Source organism: Patagioenas fasciata, chromosome 5 (assembly GCF_037038585.1).
Source record: "Patagioenas fasciata isolate bPatFas1 chromosome 5, bPatFas1.hap1, whole genome shotgun sequence".
Taxonomy (NCBI): domain Eukaryota; kingdom Metazoa; phylum Chordata; class Aves; order Columbiformes; family Columbidae; genus Patagioenas; species Patagioenas fasciata.
Window position 1 is genome coordinate 29,693,187 of NC_092524.1, and position 20,941 is coordinate 29,714,127.

At 47.5% G+C, this 20,941-nt stretch overlaps 1 protein-coding gene across 1 annotated transcript; it reads left to right on the forward strand.

The window, feature by feature from the left end:
• Window positions 1–1,015: 1,015 nt before the first annotated feature.
• Window positions 1,016–20,218, forward strand: SPINT1 (serine peptidase inhibitor, Kunitz type 1). The gene is made up of 11 exons (XM_065839236.2): window positions 1,016–1,157; window positions 1,326–1,798; window positions 10,383–10,534; window positions 12,058–12,196; window positions 13,325–13,495; window positions 14,204–14,230; window positions 15,167–15,292; window positions 15,444–15,494; window positions 16,303–16,473; window positions 17,186–17,242; window positions 18,310–20,218. The coding sequence occupies exons 2-11, from the start codon at window positions 1,369–1,371 to the stop codon at window positions 18,504–18,506; spliced, it is 1,521 nt and encodes a 506-aa protein (XP_065695308.1). The 5' UTR covers window positions 1,016–1,157; window positions 1,326–1,368; the 3' UTR covers window positions 18,507–20,218.
• The last annotated feature ends 723 nt before the right edge of the window (window positions 20,219–20,941 follow it).

Genomic DNA, 20,941 nt, shown 5'->3' on the forward strand with positions numbered 1-20,941 from the left:
CAGAATGTTTCTCAAAACTGCAAAGCCAGGTGCTCTTCAAGACATGGCTGCTGCACACAAACTCTTTTTGAAGATACACCACTCAATATCATCTCACATTTGCTGCTGTTGTTTTAAGTGATGCAATATTTCATCACAAATCATGTCCAAGCAAATTACAAGCACTCCCCACTCCTCTAAGGACTAAGACAGAAGGATAAGAACAGTTTACCCAGGGGCTTTAGGACTATTTACAGACAAAGGAGGTGGATGACACTGGTGTGTCTGTTGAACAGAGGAATTTGATCAGGGGTCTGCAAGTAGAATCAGGAAGGTAGAAAATATGTGCAAGTTGTTGCAGGCAGCCTTTGTGGCCCCAAACAGCATCGTCCTGGGAGGCGAGGGCTCTATACATAGACTGCGACTGCTCTATACAAGACTGAGGAGAATAGTGAAATGTTTCTCATCAGTAGGGGCATCATTACTATAAGTTTTCACTGCTGCTGTGCCAGGGCTCCTTCCATGCAGGCAGCTTCCAGGTACACTCCCAAGTGCTTTCACTCAGGAATGTTGTGTCCCAAGAACAGGGAACTCATGATTTCGAGTTGCCTGCACTGAGCACAAAACCTCTTGCAGCAACAATGGCAGCGGGTGCTGTAGATGCGGCTGTGAAGTTGACTCATGCAGGTTAGCAAGACCGGGGCTAATGGTGCTCCGTGCCACACAGCTGGCCATGCCAGAGTTTGAGCGCTGCCACTGGAGGACACAGACCTGTGCTCCCCAGCTTTCAGTTCCTTCGGAGTATCCTAAGCACGGGGATACGGCAAACACCCGGCCGGTAGGATGCTCATCCGAGTGGGAGCCCTTGCACCTGCGTGAGCAACAGTGCTGCCCTGGGCTCCCATGGAGAGGGAGCCTTTGCTCCCTTTGCCGGAGGAGTGGAAGATGGTATCAGCCCGGCTCTCCTCCCCTTCCTCTTACGCAACTGATCATGCAGGTGAGTGACTTGATTTCTTTCTCCCCTCCTCTCTGAGGGAGTTGGTTTTCACTTCCTGCACTCTCTGTGCCTTTGTCTCCGCTGGACGCAGCTGAAAGCACACCTGAAGGGTGAAGGCACCAGGGCGGGGGACGAGGGGGATACCCCGTTCCCAGCATCAATTTCACCGGATACTACCCAGGTGAGCGGCTGAGAGCGCATTCCTGGGGACGAGTTGCAGGGTGAGGGGACACACTCGCCACCCCTGGGGTGAACGGGGATCCAGAGCACAGCTAAGGTCGCACTCCAGGGGTGGCATGCACCTGGACACCATCCCTCTTAGCTTCATCTATCTTCTCCCTTCCTTTAGGAAAGAAATAAGGTCTTAAGGCAGCGAGGATTGGGGCACCAAGATGGCCAGAGAGAGTCCGGGTCCATGGTTTGTGCTCTGGGTCTCCTTGGTGCTGGTGGTGGACTTTGGTGAAGGAAACAAGGAAAAACCCTTCGGTGAAATGTGCCTGGAGGACTTTACAGCAGGGGTGCCAGATTTGGTGCTGGATACAGACGCCTCTGTCCAGAACGGAGCCACCTTCTTGTCGTCCCCCGTGGTCCAACGGAGCAGGGACTGCATGAGAGCCTGCTGTAAGGACTTCGCTTGTAACCTGGCTCTTGTGGAGCTGGTCCCAGGCACAGAGGAAGACCACATCCAGGGCTGCTTTCTCCTCAACTGCCTCTACGAGCAGGCTTTTGTCTGCAGGTTTGCCAGGAAGATCGGCTTTCTCAACTTCTTGAGGAAGGACGTGTACGATTCCTACCTGGCAATGCAGAATCATGGATCTAGTGGTAAGGTGCCCATAATGGATCTGTGCAAACCAGGGCTGGAAGAGCACTAATGGCCACTAGAGCCAGCTCCTGCAGCCATAATTTCTGCAGCTGTGGTGCAAAATGGTCAGGATAAAGCGGTGTTAAATATGGGGTTTCTATATGCACCTCTACCACAAAGGTTTTCTCTAACTTTGATGAACTCACTTAAGATCTGTGCCTCAGTTTACCTATAAGTACACAGAGAGGGTACACCTATTTGAAGTGGGTGGAGCAAGCATTTACCAAATACAGCCTGAGTTTTTGATACTTGACAACAGAGAAAAAGGTATTGTTTTTCTTCTCCCTCCCCCTAGGCCTTTGAGGTTGGAAAGTGAAATCCTCTAAAAATCTACACATCACCGTGTTTTAAAGGGCTGCATTAATCTCTTAATTGCTCAGGGGCTGGAGGCAGGACTCAATCCACTTACCTTTCATTTTGTCACAGCCTGAATCTTGTGAGCAGCAGCCTGGACGGTGAGGTGTCTCAGGATCATTCTGCTTGTTGGGGCTGGTTCTTGCTGCTGAGGGACGGAGAGGGAGAAGCTGTGAGGGGGCTGATTAGAAAACTCTCTTCTGGAGGTTGGTTTCTCTTCCCTAATCCCTGGTTCCCTGATCTGAAAGATTGCACCTGGATGCAGAAAACCAGGTGCAAAACAAACAAACAAACTAATCTGGAGCTGGCTGCTTGCCACACGCTCTGCCATCTACAAAGGCAGTGTGTTCAGAAACACTGAAAACATGGCAATTCTTCCTTTTGTCTCCTTCTTCTGTGTTTTGAAGGAAGCCTAATGAGGCCAGGACGTCTCTAGCCTGGCTGGGGCTTTAGCAACCATAACTAGTTTATTATATGTTAATGCATGGGCAGGGCTGTTAGGGGATATCTGTACAGATCATACTCCTCATGCCTCCTCTCAGCCCAGCTGTGGCAGGGATGGAAAGGATCAGCAAAGATGACAAGAGGAGCAGCCAGATGGGCTTAGGCGGACCACATGAGCTGAACAGGACTTAGATCTTCTGCTGAGATGTGCCAGCCTGTGAGCCTTGTAGATGCTGGAGGTGTGAAATGGCACCAAGCCCCAGACTGACTACTTTCATCCATCCAGTACCAGTGTGGGGGTTTCAGAGAAGGATATGGCTCCTCTGGAGCAGTCCTTGGATGTTGCTGGTTTGAGCAGCAATGTGGCAGAGTGGTTCTCCTGTCCTTGGTCCCTGCTTGTCACTTCCCACCCCATTTTAGGGCCTTCTGGTAAATATCTCACTGTTGCAGTAGTTGTCCTATGTCTCCATTCCAGGCCCAAAATCCTTTCCACAGGAGCTGAAGTTAGTGAGGAACTGAAGGCCACATCTGCAGAACTGGAGGTGGCATGCTGGCAGCTGTCTGAACTCCTACACACATTGTTGTAGGAGGAAAAGGGAATGCATCGTCTCCAATACATCCTGATTTCACAAGATTACATTAAAATACAATGTACTGTTGAGTAATTCAGTGGACCAGTGCCCCACATAAGGAGACTGCAGCCCCCCTCCTCCCTGGGCTTCTCGCAGGGTCTGGCACTGCAAGTGTGCAGGTCTCTAGGAAGCGTCCCTGGGTCACTGAGCTTTCTGTGCCACCAGCAGTGCTGTGTTTGCCACTTCATGGCACCCAGCTGGAGCATCCCAGACACCAATATGTCAGTGTAGGAAGGGCTTGGTCCCTTCTACACCCTTTGTTTGCACTCCAGAGGGCACAGGGTGCCAGGAGGGTCTCCAGATGTAGAGGCAGACACTGGGAAGTTTGCTGCTTTGTGTCTGGATCTGGCTGCAATGTTCATGCTGTGCTTCCATGGGAAATGAGGTTCCCTCCTCTCCTGAATTTTTTAGGCGCTGTCTTTGATTGGTACCAAAAGCTTTCTGAATCACCTTGAATGACATTGGAGCGCTGACAGGAAAACATACAAAAGACTATTACTATTTGTTAATCCAGAGTGAAAATGTGTTGTTTTACCGGAGAAATAGCAAATAATAACAAGGGCTAAATCTGACCATATGAGCTGGGCCCTCCTCCCCAAAGCAGCTGATGAGACACATGAGAATGCAGATTTCGATTTTCGTTCAGATCCAAACAAAAAAAATCCAAAATAAAAGCTCAAGCCCCTCCAGCCATGATGCTGGAAGTGAGTCCATGCAGGAGGATGGGCCTGGCTGGCCGGGAAGGTGGGTGCCTTGCTGTCAGTGAGGGGGAGAGGGGAAGGGTGTGAAAGTGCAGGAGGCCAAATGAGCCGCTGGGCACTGAGTGTGTCCACCTAGCAGCATGAGGAAGCTTTACAGCATTTTTGCTTCTGGACCTTTTGAGGATGCCTGAAAAGTCCGGGTGAAATAAGGGTTAAGGAAGCTGTTTCTGGCATGTCAGGTTTTCCTTCCAAAAAATCCTGGCCCAGGTTTTGCACTGGAGACAAAACTATCTTGTCTTCCTGCTGTTGTGCTTTATTGCTGTTAAAATGTGACTGCTCTGGAGTCTGGCCCCTGAGACTGGCTCTACAGGAACTTTATATGCTGCTTTATCATCCATCCCTTTCCTTTATGTGCTGCTGTCAGGTGTCCTAGGAGCCCTTAGGGTATGCCCATGTGGCAATCTTCAGACATCCTCTGCAATAATGAGAATTAAAAGCATGTTTTTATCTAGTGAATAGTGAAATGTGTATTTAGTGATCCCAGTGGGTGACACTAAACAAAAACCCCACATGTTGCAAGACGCACACTGCTACTACAGGGAGCAGACCTGTTGAATTAAGATTTTTATATATATTCAGGAGGAGACTAGATAACACTTGAAAGAGACAGCACTGCTAGGGGCTGCCGAGTGGGCAAAGTGTTTCTGGAGCCTGATGGAAGCAGCTGAAAGCTGGGAGAGTATTACAGGGGAAGCACTGCATATGCTTGCGCTGTTCTTGCTCTTTGCTTGAGCATCCACAGCGAGACTGTTGGCAGCTGAACACAGGGGCAAAGGCACCCTTGCTCTGACCCACTGCAGCCACTCTTTCTATGTTATGACTTCAGAAAAACCTGTGGGTACAGGCACAAATGAATGCAGCTGAAATCTAGCTTCTGCACATTATCTGAGTATATTTTCAGTATTTTGGATCATAAGCATTTCTGAGTCCTTTATAAGCTGCTGACAACAGGGTGGCTCTGTCTCTTGCCTGTTCCAGCTGACGTACAGCCCGAAGTCTCTGATCTTATTGTTAAAAGGCACTATCCTCTTAAATGATTCCCCAGACTGAACTTTGGTGCGAGTTTTCTGCCTGGCTCATTCGGGAGGGGCAGGCTCACCACGCACTTTATTGGTAATAATGGAGCCAAGTGTTTAAGTAACTACGCCGAGTTTATTCTGGTCTAGGCAAACCAGTTCTGGGTGTGAAACTGGAAAATAACCTCCCTGAACCTTTGTCCATTTCTTGAACTGAAGCTTTTGTGGTGGTTGTGAAATGCTCAGGAACACTCTCCTCCTCCTGTTGAATTCAGGGCTTGTGAGTGGAAGACAGGAAGCGCTGGGGAACCAGAGGCCTCAGGATGTGTCTGCTCCTGCCCCACTGTGGAGAGAGATCTGCAGGTTAAAACTTTGGTTTGAAGCTCACCCCTCTTCAAATGTTTGGTCCAGCTCTGGTTTCAGTTCTGTGGGCATAGTGCACCTAAAATGAGTGGTACTGGGATCCTGTCTGGGGCTGAGTGAAGTCCAGTCACTGGTGTCCCTCTGGCTGGTGCTGCTCAGCCCAGAGCCAGCTGCTCGTCCTCCAGTGCCCAGCTCAGGCCAAGAGAGGGGGAATTGCACGTTCCGTGCCCATGCCGCAATTCAGAGGCTGATGCACACTGGAATGGGCCTTGGAGACCAACTGGCCCAGCTCCCTGCTCAGTGCAGGTGATGAGCGGCTTCCACTCCACTTGCTGTGAAATTACTGTTTGTCACACAGGATTTGCTGAAGTCCCACATGTTGTGGCTGCCTCGTGTCTTGTCTTTGGAGCTATTTAAGGAGACTGGAGGAACAAACTAATCTTTACTAAAATGGCACAAAGACCTATGGGAGAGTCTTCCCCTCTGCCTGCTAAAGCAAAGCATACTGGTTTTCCACACCCTGAGGAAGGATGGAAGGAAGCTGGTGGCAGCAGCAGATTGCATGATTCTGAAAATATAATCCGGTCAGTCATGCTGCATTGTTTTAGAGAGGTTAAGTTGACTTGCTGTGTGCCCATCTTACAAGCCACTATAGAAACCTCTAGAAGTTAATGCTGAAAGCTGCTTAGCTCTGCATGAGTTGTCAGAAAGCTATATGGCTTTATCATGACTGTATTTGCTGCTTACCTGAGATGAATCCCTACAGAAAGAGCCTGTACTTCTCTTTGTCCAGGCACTATGTTGCATTGCTTTGTTCCTTTCCCTCCCTCCCCCTCCTCAAGCAAATTCACATTGTGGCAGCAGCAGCATCCTTCATTACCTTTGCTTGCTACAATGGAGCATTTTCTAGTGTTGATGGGCAAGATTTAAATAAACCCTCACATTTGAATGACTTCCCTGGAAGCCACGCAAGAGCAGAGCTTTAGCTAGTGCTTGCGGGGAGAGAAGAACAGAGCTTTAGCAGCTGCACCGCTGCCCGCCTCTGCCCACTGGCTTTGACAGCAGGCAGGCTCAGCTGGGTTCTGGAGCCTGAAATCTCCCGAGTTGCGAAGGCTGTGTGTCTCATGGATGACGGAATTTGGGTGGCCTCATTTCTTCTCCTGTTTCTGCTACTGGCCTGCCCAGTAGCTTTAAGCAGTGGCTTTTGTCCCCAGGGAGGTCCTTCCCTTCGCAGTGCCTCAGTGTCCCCAGCACAAACCATGCCCCTCTTGTTTGTGAGCTGCTCCTGGATGCCAGTCAACAGTGGCTGTAAGAGCTCCTTGGTGACCATGAGAAAGCTTTCCAGCTCTTTCTAGTGGCAACCCCAAATCATTCTAAGGTATTTTCAAGTGTTGCTTTATAGTCTCAGGTATTCAGGGTGAATCTGCGTGAGTGCTGGAATGGAGGAAATCTGGTTTTCTGTGAATTTGTGTCTCGAGGGCAAGAGCTAATATCTGAGCTCCAAGAGAAGTCCCCGAACTAGGAGGTCTGCACGCACTTTCTGCTACAGGATTTCACTGGCGCCAGCATGTTCAGATAGTGAGGTCCCTAGCGGGGTCTCTCCTCCCACCTAGATGCTTACTTCTGCAACCCTTGTAGGTATTTACTATCTTTTAGATTCCTGTTCCCTCATCAACTTCGGTTCAAGATTACTCATTGTTAGAGGTGAAGCCAGACAAACCACTGACTGCATAAGCCTTAAAATGACATGAATTTTTTAAAAAAGCAAAAAACCAGGACTGAGCATGACTGTACTGTGAGCCAAATAAATTTGGTTTTAAGCATTTTGGATTTACACTATGAAGCTTTTCTCCAGGATCATAAAGATATTTCACCTTCTGATGCATTTTATAAATGGAAACTGAAGTTGTCACTTAATGATGTGGCTCCAAGAGAACATGCTCCACAGTAAAGAGCACGACACAGAACAGCATCATAAAGCTTTAATCTCCCTGTTAATTACGGAGTTTTACAGCAGAAGCTTTTCATATTCAAAAGGGCATTATAGCAAAGGTAACTTTCATTTTTCAAACAGACTTTCAGAGCGAAGCAAACTGAGTGGAGAATCTCCCTTCTAGGAGCAGTTTGTTGATACTCACTCTGACTCAGGCAGCACTTGGTTATGAAGCTCAGGTAGAGAACAACCGCATTGCCACTGAAGGCTTCATCTAGTCAGTATGGCAGGAATGCTCCAAAGTCACTGAGCTTTCAGATGTCCTAAGGAGAAAATGGGAAGACTTTAAAATGAAGGATCATTTCTAGTGGGAGTCACGTGGCAGTCACTGCACATAAGCAAATACTCTGTTTTTCTGAAGGTAAAGAGAGTCGGGGAATTTGGCTAATTGGAGACTGCATCTGGAAAGGTTGCTGACCCATTGATCAGAACCAACCTTTTACTTCGCCGTGCAATCCACAACCCAAAGTAACTAAATTGTCTTGTAGAGAAATACGTGGCCCACAATTTTTATTTTTATTTTTTTTTAGGTATACATGGTTAAAAATGACAAAGAAAACGTGATTTGGAGTTGTTGTGAATTAATGACCAGCTTCCACAGTGCTGAAGAACTGGTCTCTGCCTTGTGCAATTGCATCCACCTGCTGAGCTCACCCTGGCAGCAGAGAGCAGGCTGCACTTCTCCCTGGCAGGGTCATGGTGTTTGCTTGGGAGGAACAGCAGGAATGTGCCCTCTTTCCAGGGCTTCTAGTGTTGTGTAAAAGGTGGTTGTGGGGCTGTTTTTACCTGTTTGGATTCAAAGGTGCTGCCAGCTCCAGTCATTGCTTTCACCTATGAATTTTCTCATGGCAAGACAGCTTGAAAGTAGAGCCAAACTCCTTTATTTGTTCTGCTGGCCCTGCTCCAGGCTCTCTTGGCCCTGCTTAGTGTCTTTGTGCCTGATTGAGACAAGAACTATCACCCTGGGCTGCAGCCCTTAAGAAGGGGCAGGAGGGAGCTACACCTCACCCAAAGCTGAAAGGACACCAAGGTGGGCACCTCTGCTTGTGATGTAGGCGTTGTCGTCTTGGCCTCTTCCAGTCCAGCTGGGTACCCTCTGCCTATTTGGGTGATTGGATCAAGCTCAACAACACGAGCTTGATCCTGTACTATTCCCACCTAATACGTACATGAAAAGATGGAATAAAAGATAAAATCAGTGACAGACTGCAGAGAGCACACAGGCTGGTGCAGTAAATGTAACCAGAAGCTCTGAAGCTGCACAAGTTGGAAGTAGCTGACCTCTTCTCATATAGGAGAACTGCAGCCCGGTCAGCCCAGTGCTGTGGGAGGTGAGGTGCAGGGCTGTGGCTGGAGACCTTGGAGGGCTGGTATGCACATACCCTCCCCAGTTCTGCAGCTGAACAGCCTGAGGACAATGCTCAAATGTATAAACAAGGGGAGGTTTATTTCACCTGTGACTTTCCAGTAGCAGCAACATTTGTAAGAGCAGGATAGAATGAATGTGTCTTCATTTGGCAGAAGGTACTAGCAAATAGAAGATTCTGGATGGATGTGTGGTTACCGATCTGGGATATGTGTTGCGAAGCCCTCCATCCTACTGAATTTAGTGATGAAAGAAATAAAAAATAGTGTATTTTAAATGTCAGGTTTGTTCATATATATACCTGATATTAGGATCCCTTCAGCAGGGTCTAGCAAGAGTGAGCAGCAGAGGCCTGAATCAAGAAACAAACAGGATATTAGGAGCAAGTCTACAACAGAAGGAATTAGCTGATGGAGTAGTTTTCCAAGAGGTTTGGGCACTAATCCCCTTCAGTCACAGGCAATATAACAGCATAATGGTAGACTGATTTATATCTAGCTTATAAATGACAATCAATGCCTTTACAAAAGACTCAGGTTGAACTTGAACATTGAGTCTTGGACTTGGTACAGGCACTACCAGGTGGAGCTTTGCGGGCTGAGCTGTGTGGGAAGCCTGCGATCAGAGACATTCAAGCCAAAAGGAGTTCTAAGTGAGACTCAATGAGTCATGAAGCATCAGGGGAAGTTCAGATTGGGCATTAGGAAAAGGTTCTTCACTGAGAGGGTGATTGGTCCCTGGAACAGGCTCTCCAGGGAAGTGGTCACAGAAGCAAACCTGACCAAGTTCAAGGAGCATCTGGATGATGCTCTTAGTCATATGGTTTAGTTTTAGGTAGTCCTGCGAGGAGCAGAAATTGGACTTGATGATCTCTATGAGTCCCTTCCAACTTAAGATATTCTATGATTGTATAGGCTGTTCTTGCTGGCACGGGCAGGGATCAGTTTTCATCTCGTACGCTTACAGACTGGAAAAGTATTTAATGGCTGGTGGAGACTGCTAGTAAGCTAATCATTGGAATGGCACAAAAACAATGATCTCACGAATGGCATTTGTGTGTGTTTATTAAGGCACACGTGTCAGAGTGTGGGATGAAAGATGAGGTGCAAGAGGGATATTTCCCATCCAAATCCCACATTGCATAGCTCTGGTTCAATATACTCAGATAGTGCTTAGAGATTGTTGTAGGAATGATGAGAATCAGTTCCACATTCTTCAACACCCACATCAGGGCAGCTCCCTAAGTGAAGGGTGGAGATTGCTCTGTGCTGTTTTGTGAGGATGTGGCCTGACAGCCAGGAGCACAAGAGCTGTAGCCACAGGGACACCCTCTCACAGTGGGTACTGTAGCCAGAAGTGGCTGGGGAGCCAACTGGCACTGCCTGAGTGGGTTGTGGAGTTATCAAATTAGTGAGGACAGTAGTGACAGTACTGATTGCTTGTTGCTTTCTTAGGCTGCAAGAAGCACAGCTGTATGAAAGTGTTGTCCTTTTAGTGGCTGAAATCTGTATTGATGTAACATGGAAGAAACCCCCTCCCTTGTCTGACTGTAATAGAGACAAGGGCTGGACTCTTTAGTCTCTTACCCAAGCCTTATTCTGCTTTCCTTCTGCAGATGACCATCCTCCAATAGCTCGGACTGGCATGGACATGAGGGTACAGCCAGGGGAACCAGTGATTCTGAGAGGGACAGAGAGCACAGATGATCGAGGGATAGTCAGCTACGAATGGAAACAAGTCCTCGGTGACCCCTCCGTGGAGATGAAGGTAGGGAACTGCAGGAAGCAAGCAGCTTGCTCAGTGTCACCTGTGGTCTGCACTAGGTTGGGTTCTTGCAGCCACTGACTTAGACATCACCTTGTCCTTCCTTCCTTGAGCCAGTTCACCCAGGAGGCCGTTCCCAAAAGCTATGGAGTACTCCTTGCAGTTGTCCCCCCCCTACTCCTGCACTACTGGGACGTGGTATTTCTTGGCCACATCAGGTCTCGGGTTCCCTGCACCAGGATGCCATCTCAGAGCTTCCTGTGTAACACCTGATCTGCCTGGGTGGGAGCACCCACAGGGCAGCAGCTCTGGTGCAAGAGCTTCCTCTGCTTCATGCTGCTGTAGTGCAGTCAGGGGCCTGCCCTTAGTTTTGCCAAGCTCCACTTTGCTGCTTCTTCTCTGGCTCTGAATAATCCAGTCTTAGGCTCTGCTTCTGTTTTCCTGGGGTTTTTCCTGGACTTTGCCTCTCTTTAGAGCACAGGTTCCTCCTCCCATTTTATCTGAATTGGAGCAGAAGTCACATCTCCTGACTGTCTCCAAGATCTCTGGGGTGTGAACGCTGCCTATCTTAGATGTTAAATACAAATTGTGGCATTAGAAGAGCAAATGGTTACTGTTAAACTTCTGTAAAATGCTCTGGAAAGCCTTGGAGCTCACATGAAGTTTTTGTGGCACCTTTTGCAAGAATTAGCAAATGAGTGCATCAGGCCTACAGCTGATTTTGAAGACCAGCAATGCTCTAGCATGCGGAGGGGCTGTGGAATTCTGGAAAGGCTCATTTCCTTTCCCCTTCCCCCTAGTCCAACCAAAACAACTTTCATAGGGAAAAAAAAAGAAACGATAAACCCACAACGTGACATGCTATCAGTAAATTCCTCTAATATTGTGCTGTGTTAACTACATTAAGATGATATATGGCAGCACTGTGCTCTCTCTTGAAACCCAACCAAAAAGGCAGATAATATGGAAACGGAGGACTGGTGTTGTTAACAAATATAGGGAAAATGTTTGTGTTAATAATATCACAGCTTTCTGTTCTGACTAAATAATTCCCTCTCTTTTAGAAACCTCTCAGCAGGCAAATAAATAGGCACTTGTTTCATCTCTAAAACTAAATATACCTGTCGTATTCAAAATGAAGGAGTATCTAGTTCTTAAATATACCTAGCTTATTCCCTATGTGCTAAGTAAATGACTAATAATGAGTTTTATTTTTAAAAAAGTGAAATAAAACCTGCAGGTTTTATCTCCAAAGATTTTTATTTTCATTTGCACCTTCATAATGGCACAAAATATGAAAGATCTCATTAAGCTTAGTGGTATTCTTTCTCTCAGCAATTCCAGCTGGGTACCAGCCCATGGATTTGGGGTGATTGTATAGCACTCAGATATTCTGAGACTTCTACCTGTGTGTTTCCAGCCAAGTTCCCTTCTTCCTAGTGCAGGAACATGGGCCTTGCATGGCTTCAGTCACTCCCTCATTAAATGTACCTTCTTCTGCATAAGCCTTTCTTTTGCATTCTCAGAAGCACGAAGAAGACCAGGTAGAAATCTCCAACCTACAGGTGGGGACTTACGTCTTCCAGCTTACTGTCACGGACACCGCGCAACAGCAAGACTTCACCAACATCACCATCACGGTGCTGAATTCTGAGCAGACTGAAGGTGAGCCTGAGCCCATGGACATCTAGATGGAGTCCCCCGGCCTGGGTGCTGCTCTGGCATTGCTGGTGCTCTTCTCGGAGGGGTAGATGGGAAAAGAGCACAACCAAGAGACCAGACTTGCATGTCAACTTTTCCCAGTAAAAGCCTGCACCTGACCGGTAGTGGAAAGTCTCTGCATTCATAGCAATCTATTTTAGGGTTATTGCATCCTCTTGCAGAAGAGGTGGCCTGAAATAAACCCATCCTCTCTGCATGTCATTGCCCTCTGCTGGGTGACACCAGAGTGGCTGAAGCCTGGGGTGCAACTGCGGGTGTATGACAGGAGAACCTGAAAGATCTTGTTGGCTCCATTGATTTGCTGTGAAGGCCCTAATTCCCTTAAGCCACAGGACAGGTGGAGCCATCCGTATGACATCCAAAGTGTCCCTGGCTTTATTTATATGTTTTATTTTAATGGTCATATTTAATGATCAAAATATTCAGCATTACAAATGCATTAGGAGTGGGAGTTCTTGGACAAATGATTGACTAGTAGCTAAGTAGCTAAGCAGTGAATTTCTCCTGCTACCACAGGTACCATATAAATATAAGAACAGCCATGTCAGGTGACTCTAATGGTCTGTCCAGAATCTGGTACGCTGCATCCAACAGTGTCCAGAGGTTGATATTTTGGAATGAGTACAAGAACATGACATGCTATCAGTAAATCCCTACTATGCATGGCTAGGGCCCAAGGAATTTGCAGCTGGGGGATTTTTTAAGCAGAAGGTGGTGTCTTTGTGTTTAATAGCCATGGATTAATCCCTTTTTGACCTCATATAATCTTTGCACAGCAGCAACATCCTGAAGCAAGGACTTTCACAGCCTAACTATATGCTGTGTAGAGAAGCAGCTCCTCTTGTTTTATGGATGTGACGCCTTCTAATTTGATTTTGTGACCCTGCCTTTCATATAAGAAAATATATGTGATGACTCCCTACTCACCTTCTCCGTATCACTCAGTATTTTATAAATCTTTCAGGCATGTGTCTACACTGTTGACAAATTTCCCTGTAGAAGATTTTCTCCTTTGTAAACACAAAGGCAAAGCAAACTAACCAGAGCCTTTTATGTTAACTTCCTTGATAGAGCATTGCTTGACTCCTAAGAAGGTGGGTTGGTGTCGGGGATCTTTTCCACGTTGGTTTTACAACCCAAGCCTTCAGAAGTGTGAGGAGTTCATTTTTGGTGGCTGCAAGCCCAACAAGAATAACTACTTACGGGAAGACGAGTGTACACTCACCTGCAAGAATGTCAGAGGTGAGTCTGCTCCAACATCAGCCCCCTCTTTGTCACAGGATCGGGATGACCCTGTAGGCAGGTACTGCAGCTTCTCAGCTGGCAGGTAGTTAGAGCCCAGAGAGCTGAGGAGACTTGGCTAATTATCAATGGCGAGTCCTAGTCTTATACTGCGAACGTGTCTGACCCAGCTCCTGGAGCACTGCTCCCCCAGTCAGCATCCCTGGTGTGTCTTTGGCTGCAGAAATGCTCACCAAATCTTCATGCCACATCTGAAACCTAAATTCAGAGGGTAGCATTGTGCTGTGGGGGAGCCAGAAGTGCTTCACCCCCAAGATGAAGTTAATTTTCTCCCTTGGCACCCTCTTAGCTGAGTCTGAGAATGACTTGGCCCTGCCTCAAATAAATGGGCTGAGCCTCTGCCAGGCTCTTTGTGGTGCACATGTTAAGGAGGAGGCAAAAGCTTTGGAAAAGAAAGAACATTTGGGAATGGTCTAGTTAGTGATGGGAGGTTCCTCTGTGCTTCTCCAGGCCTGCTTCACATGAGTACCTCTCATCTGGGGTCTCTGAGTGGTGGACACTCATGTTTCCCCTCCCTAATATGTACAGGGCTTGCTTCCAGAAATTATGCATTTCTTAGGTGAGATGTGAAGGCAATATAAAGCTGATCTTGAGCTGACAAAATGTTGTGGTGGTAAATTTATTTTATTTTTCCCCATGTCTCTTCAGGTGCTGTTGGTGGGCGACAACGACCAGGTGAGCCTCCTATGCCACTGTGGAATCCCGCTGTGAGCTCAGGCTTAGTGTCTCATGTCCATTCCTGTGGCTTCTTGATTAGTGCCCAGTCAGTGTGGAAAGTGAGGCACTGGATATTAATCTCTCTACTTACCCTTTCACTTCCATGTCATAGGGTAATTCAGGTTGGAAATTACCTCTGGAGGTCATCTGGTCCAACCCACCACTCAAAGCAGGGCCAACTTTGAGTCATATCGGGTTGCTTAGGACTGCATCCAGTCCAGTTTTGGGTATAGCTGATGAAGCAGATTTTACAGTCTCTCTGGACAACCTGTGCCAGTATTTGATGGTCCTCGTTATTTTTTTTCCCTTATATCAAATCACTTTCCTTCATTACAACTTGTACCTGTTGCTTCTCATCCTCTTACGGTGCCGCTCCAAATGAGTCTGTCTCTATCTTTTTCGTAACTGCAGCTAGGTCTTGTGCTTCAGCCCCTTGCTGAGCCTCTACTGGATTCACTCCAGTATGGCAATGCTTTTTGTGCACTGGGGAGCTCAGAACTGGGCACAGGACTCAGTACTTGGGGCAGAGGGAAATAATCACTCTTCTCCATTGGCTCTCGCAGCCGAGCGTGTAGGTTTCACTTTGGCCTTCCTAATTTAATCCCCATGCTTGAGCAATGTCTCCACATTCTTCCTTGAGTATCTTGCTCTTGCTTCCACCATTCATGTGTTTCCTTTTTAAGAGGAAACACAGCAATGTTTCCTTTATAAATAAGATTAATTTTTTTTCTTGTTTTTTTCAGTCCAGGGTGGCACTGAAGACAGACCTTAACCAACCTGCTTTGTTTCATGTTTGTCAGCCCTATTAACAGCTTTTAAGTCCTTCATAGAGCATCTGTATGGCAGGGAGAAAGAATGAATGTTAATGAGCTATCTGACCTGTTTCTGATGCAGTGTGCAATGGGAAATGTCAACCCCCCTTCTTCAGATGCAAGGATGGCTGCTGCATTGATGCCTACCTGGAGTGTGATGAAACTCTCGACTGTGCTGATGGATCGGATGAGATGTATTGTGAACAATGTAAGTACTTCAAACTCTGGCTTAGACAACTTAGCATCTGCCAAGGGATGAGTGCAGTGTAAGTTACAGGTGCCAACTCAATCCTTTTTTGTACTTTCTGTTCTTATCCAACTGCTAAGATAAGTTTTAACATGAAATGTTTCTCTTGCAGATGCTCGTGAGTTCAATAGACTGCAGAAAATCAATGTAACACGTAAGCAAGGTACGTACTGTCTGAAGCACCTAGGCTGACATCTATCAGCTTTTGTTTCTTTCCTTTAGTCTGTTGTTTCATGATAAAACTGCTTTGCTTTGTAATTCCAAAAAGGGCTGTAGCATCTGGGTAGTCCCTGTACTAGAAGTGAGCAAGGGCCTGTTCTCTGGCCTTGAGGACAGCTGTTTCTAGCAGGCTTTCACTCTCCTGCCTAGACTTTTTCCACACAAGCAAATCTCATGCACGTTGCCTGTTGGGCACAGTACTTGGCTTGTACAAAACCCTGCAGCACTTTTTTTGAAATAGTGCAAACCACAGCAGGATGGGGGACACAACAATGGCACAGTAAGAGTCATCATGTGCATGATCCCATACCTTTGCCTTGTTTGTACTAGTGTAGACAGCGGCACTATCACTGGACTAAATGAGTATATCCCAAGGCAACTTAAACGCAACTTGCTTGTAGAGGAGATCTGAGCTAAACCATGGTTTCTGTGTGTCCAGGCTCTTCATGTTCCCTTCTGCCTCCTGAGGAGGACAGGTCATTTCTGCAGGGGATGAATCCAAGGTCTAGCATGACTGCATGTTCCGATGTTCCTTTTTCCTCATTGCTAGTCAGGTTTATAGGCAGGTGGCATCTCACCTTGGCAATGCCAATTTGAGCAACTGGCAACTGGGCAGTGAGGACCTGAGAGCCACAGCTCTGGCCATGGATTTGCTCTGCCATGGTGCTTGTGCTTTTCTGTTGTGAGCAGAAAATGTTGTTGTTCTGGGAACGCATTGCCTGGGCTAAAGCACCTCTCCCTTGCTTTACCAGGTCACTGTGTGGACTTGCCTGATACTGGACAGTGCACCGAGAGCATCCCCCGCTGGTACTATAACCCATTCTCTGAGAAATGTGACCCCTTCACCTATGGGGGCTGTGGTGGCAACAACAACAACTTTGAAGAAGAGGAAGAGTGCATGAAATCATGTGCAGGCATCACAAGTAAGCAGACATAGTGAGGGCTGAACTTTTACTGATCAAACTATGAAAATTACTCCCAGATTAAATTCTGTGGTCCCAAAGAGGCAGTGACTTGGGAGCTTTCAGTCAAAGCAGCTTTGCTCTCAAACCCTGGTCATGCCTCACAGCACATTCTTCAACATGACCAATGGCTCACAGGTAACAGTGTGTACCTACATCACCTTGCTGCAAAGCAGCCTGTTATTTCTCAGGGCTGGAAAACATTTTGGGAGCTGATATTGAAAAAGGGACAGAGGAGGAAAACAAACTAATCAAAGATGTGGTATGACCTCTCTAAAGAGAATCAAACTTTTTAGCTTGACTCCAGTTCTCCCCAGGTGGGAGGGGAGAAATTGAGAAAATCCTCAATGGCACTTACTAGGCAGAAGTTTTAAACAAACAAGAGGGAAAGGTTTACACTGTAAATCTCTGTAGTGTTGCTGTGGAGGCCAACAGCTGGAACACAAGCAATTATGCCAAACCATATCTTTTAGGAGGCAAACTGTTGCTGCTTTTCCGAAGTGCCACATGCAGCTACTCTGCCCTGAGAACTCAGTACCATGGCTGCCAGAAGGGAGGTTGTGTGCATTCAGTCACTTTGGAGCTCTGGAAATATGCTCCTCAGAAACCTGTCTTATCCCTCATTCTCAGCCTTCTTTATAAAACCTTTTCCCCCTCTCTGCTCCCAATTCAGAAGCAGATGCCATTGGCCGGAGATGGGAATCATTTGAGTCCCAAAGTGCTATCTTAGGTGAGTAACAGTTTTTCCTACAGATCTTGCTTGTTGCTTTTACCCTGTCTTGAAAAATACTTTGTCTTTCCTTGCAAGTAACAACCTTTTCTCCCACCCCGCTTTTGAAGCTGAGGGAGCAATGTGGGATTTATGGGACTTCTGTGCACTGTCCATCTATGGTCCAACTTCTCCTTGGTCTGTGACTCAGTAGCTCCTATCAGAGGCTCCTGATTTTCCTTCCATCAACTCGCATGAATGCTCCACTGGTCAACATCAAAAAATGTCAAGTAAAATTCTTCCTAAGGGCCAGGTTCACATAAGGACCACTAACTTCTGCAAGGAAGAAGGTCCAAGTGGGTATGTAAATAATGTTGGGTGCTAGGCTGTGGTGAAATCTGATGACCCTATACACCCTGCCTACAACTGTAAAGAACACCAAAGCTATTGGATTACAAGTTCTTAGAAGAATATCACATTGAGGTCAGTGTCCTTTCACCACAGAGCTGTAAGGCCTCTTTCTTCAGTAGAGAACTCCTGAAATTATACATTTCTGTTCTTCTTTGACAGTCTCCACTGATGATGCAGTTTAGTTGGCTCTACCAAATGCTCACAGCACTTATACGAGCTTTTTCCCCACAAACTCAGCCTGTCCACCGTAGCTCAGTCTGACAGCATTATCCTAACCAGGAGGTGCTTTCTGTGACCAATGTTTGCTAGCTTCCCTGTTGACATAAGAAGGAAGGCCAGCACTGCAGAAAAGCTTGATATTCATAGGAGCATCAGCCAAGCCTGCCAAAGTCACCAAATAGCCTTTAGAGGGCGTGGTGCATCTGGGAAATGATGGGAACCATAATTAGGGAGAGACAGGCTGGCTGTACCCTGAGCATACCCTTATGCCATGTGGTTGCCTTCTGTCTTCTATGCTCAGTTGTGCAGTGACCACCCTGCTGTCAGGCCAACTGTTGCCCAACTCTTCTCTTTGCCAGCACAGCTCCTGCAGTGGCTTTTGGATATGCTTCTTCCTGACCGTGTTGCATCAGAGCTCATGGAGCAGCCCTTCTAACGCGTTCCTATATCCCCCTCAGGTGCCTTTGAGGTAGTGATTGCTGTCCTCCTTGGGATCTCCATCATGGTGGTCCTGGCGATCATTGGCTACTTCTTCCTGAAGAACAGGAAGAGGAACAGCCGCCGCCGTCAGCCAACCACTGCTACCAACTCAACCCTCTCCACCACGGAGGACACTGAGCATCTGTTCTACAGCAGTAGCACCAAACCAGTCTGACCTACAGCCTCTCTCCAGCCCAGCACTGGGACAGTCCCCAAAATTTCTGGAGTTCTGTTTTCAGACACGGGCCTGTGCCTGAAGGACTCTTTCTCTTTGAAGACATTTGTAGCATCAGGCCAAGATCTAGCCATGATTTGGCAGTGCTAGTGTTTGTGATTGTCTTGGCTAAATGGCTGCTCTGGAAAGTGAAGATCTGGGAGCATTTTGATGCTCTCTGATGTCTAACCCTTCCTGACCTCAAACAACCCAGTGAAACTCTGAATTACATCTTTCTCTCTGCTCAAACCTGGAGCACAACTCCGCTCAACTTACCGAAGGAGCCTAGGAATGGATCTGTGTAGCATTCACACTGTTGAATTGTGCAAGCTCACCAGAGCCAGCAATTTTTTGTTTGCAGTGCCACTTTCTTACACTCAGTCTTGTATTTTTCTCCCTTTTCTACAGTCCTCTGCAAGGTGGCCCTGCCTCCCAGCAGTCCTCCTGGTTGTGGTGAGTCTCTTGAGGGCTGTGTGATTCATGTAGCTGTCCAGACCTGTTTCAAGGGCTCTGTGACACTCTCCAGTGACTCCTGTTTTCTAGAGGGAAGGAAACAGAAATACTTGCTTTAATCACTAAGCGTTGCTTTTTAGCAGAAAAGCAAACCTAGATTTTTTTCTGTCTGGCTGTCGTGTTACAGCCACCTATGTACAGTACATGTCCACCATTTTCTCTCTGTGAGTTGCTCTGGTTGCTTTTCCAGTGTTCAGCCTGACCACAAACACCTTGACAAAATATCTATTTATTCTTACATGAAATGAAAGGAAATGTTCCTACTTTTCCCACTGATGATGAGGGCAGGGTGGAAGGACCCAACTCCTGCTCAGTTGGACCTTTGCTGCAGCTTTGATTTTACTGTGCTCTCCTCAGAGCATGCAGCACAGGAGTGGGCAGGATGCCACCAGCTGATATCCCTGGGGCTTCCTCGCTCCTGCTGGCCTGTCCTTCTCTGTGCAGGATGATCCCAGTCCCAGGAGGTCCAGAGTTCATCCCTTACTCCATGGCAGAATGTGACATCCCCACCTCAGTGAGGTCTCGTGTGTTCCTCTGCAGGCTATTTGCAGTGGGGTGCTCCTCAGTTGTGTACTGCTGCATCTCTGTCATCCAGCCTTGTACCTCTGGGCACTGGGGACTTCTGTTGGGGGGCAGAAGCTGCTATTTCTGAAGTGCCTGGTATGCCTTGTGGGCTGTGGGGTTGGTATCAATCCCCAAATTCCCGGTGCCTGCTGCTCTTGGAGAACTCCTGCTCTGAAGAGAGAGGAAATCTGTGAATGTGTGTTTGCATGTGTGCACATGTGTGTGTGTGTGTGTGTGTATAAGAAGCATAAACCGATGTACAGAGTTTAGTTTAAATGCTAGGACCCTTTCAGGGCTGAGGGCAGAGTGGCTCTGGGAGGCTGGTGAAGCCATGCCCAACTCAGGTCCTCTCAAGTGCAGCTCCAGGAGAGCTGCCTCATTGGGCTGATGTCTGGGCTTGAAGGGAGGAAGCTGCTGCCCAGAGCCTGCTGGCAATCTGACTGCACGCTTCCCCTGTCACAAGCATCTGCCTCCGTGTCCCTGGGGCTGGTCAGATTGCTTCATGACTTTTTGTGATCTGTTATCATTTTTTCCATCTCTTTGTTTTTCCCACAGCCTATCATGGCCTATGCAATAAACCTAACATCTTGATTTTATTTTTTTTTTTTTGTGTGCGCTCACTCCGATAATACAAGTTGCAATAAAAAGGAGTTGTTTGTCTTATCTGACTTGGGAGTGGTGTCTGAGAAGCAATGACCTGTGGAGGGGGCAGGTGCTGTTCCCATGCCTGCTATCTCACACCCTTTCATCTGCCCAGACGGCAGTAGCTCAAAGAGCTCTCAGATGGTGCAGCAGTGGTCCCGTGGCTTGGGGAGGGCTGGGAGAGGGGGTGCAGCCTGTGTGGATATCTGGAGAGATGGCTGGGGAGTGCTGGGAGTGAGATCATCACCCACTAAGTCACCCAGAGACCAAGGTAGGGTGTAACCTGAAACTAGATTCCGGCTGGTTAGACTGGTTTGGGGTTTGGGTCTGAAACTAAAAGCAGACACTATTCTTCAAACAGGAGTCGCTTTAGCTATGTCTTCAGGCTGGTGATTGCTGCTCAGGCACTGCAATGCAAAGTTAGCTAAATGTAAACGTGGCTAATTGGGAAGCAGGTGAACCTGCCCTTGTGTCACTGACCTGGCAGAGCTGGACCTCCAACCACTGCTCCACGGCGGGAAGGATTCTCCCCCATGCTCTGCTCTGGACTGTGGGGTTTGCTCTGTCACTACCACCTCTCTCTTCCCCCACTCCTCACCTGCATCAGCGCTCCCATCCTGCCATTCCCAGCTACTTGCACCTACGTTATCCCCCATGTCCCCTGAAGAGCTGCCCCA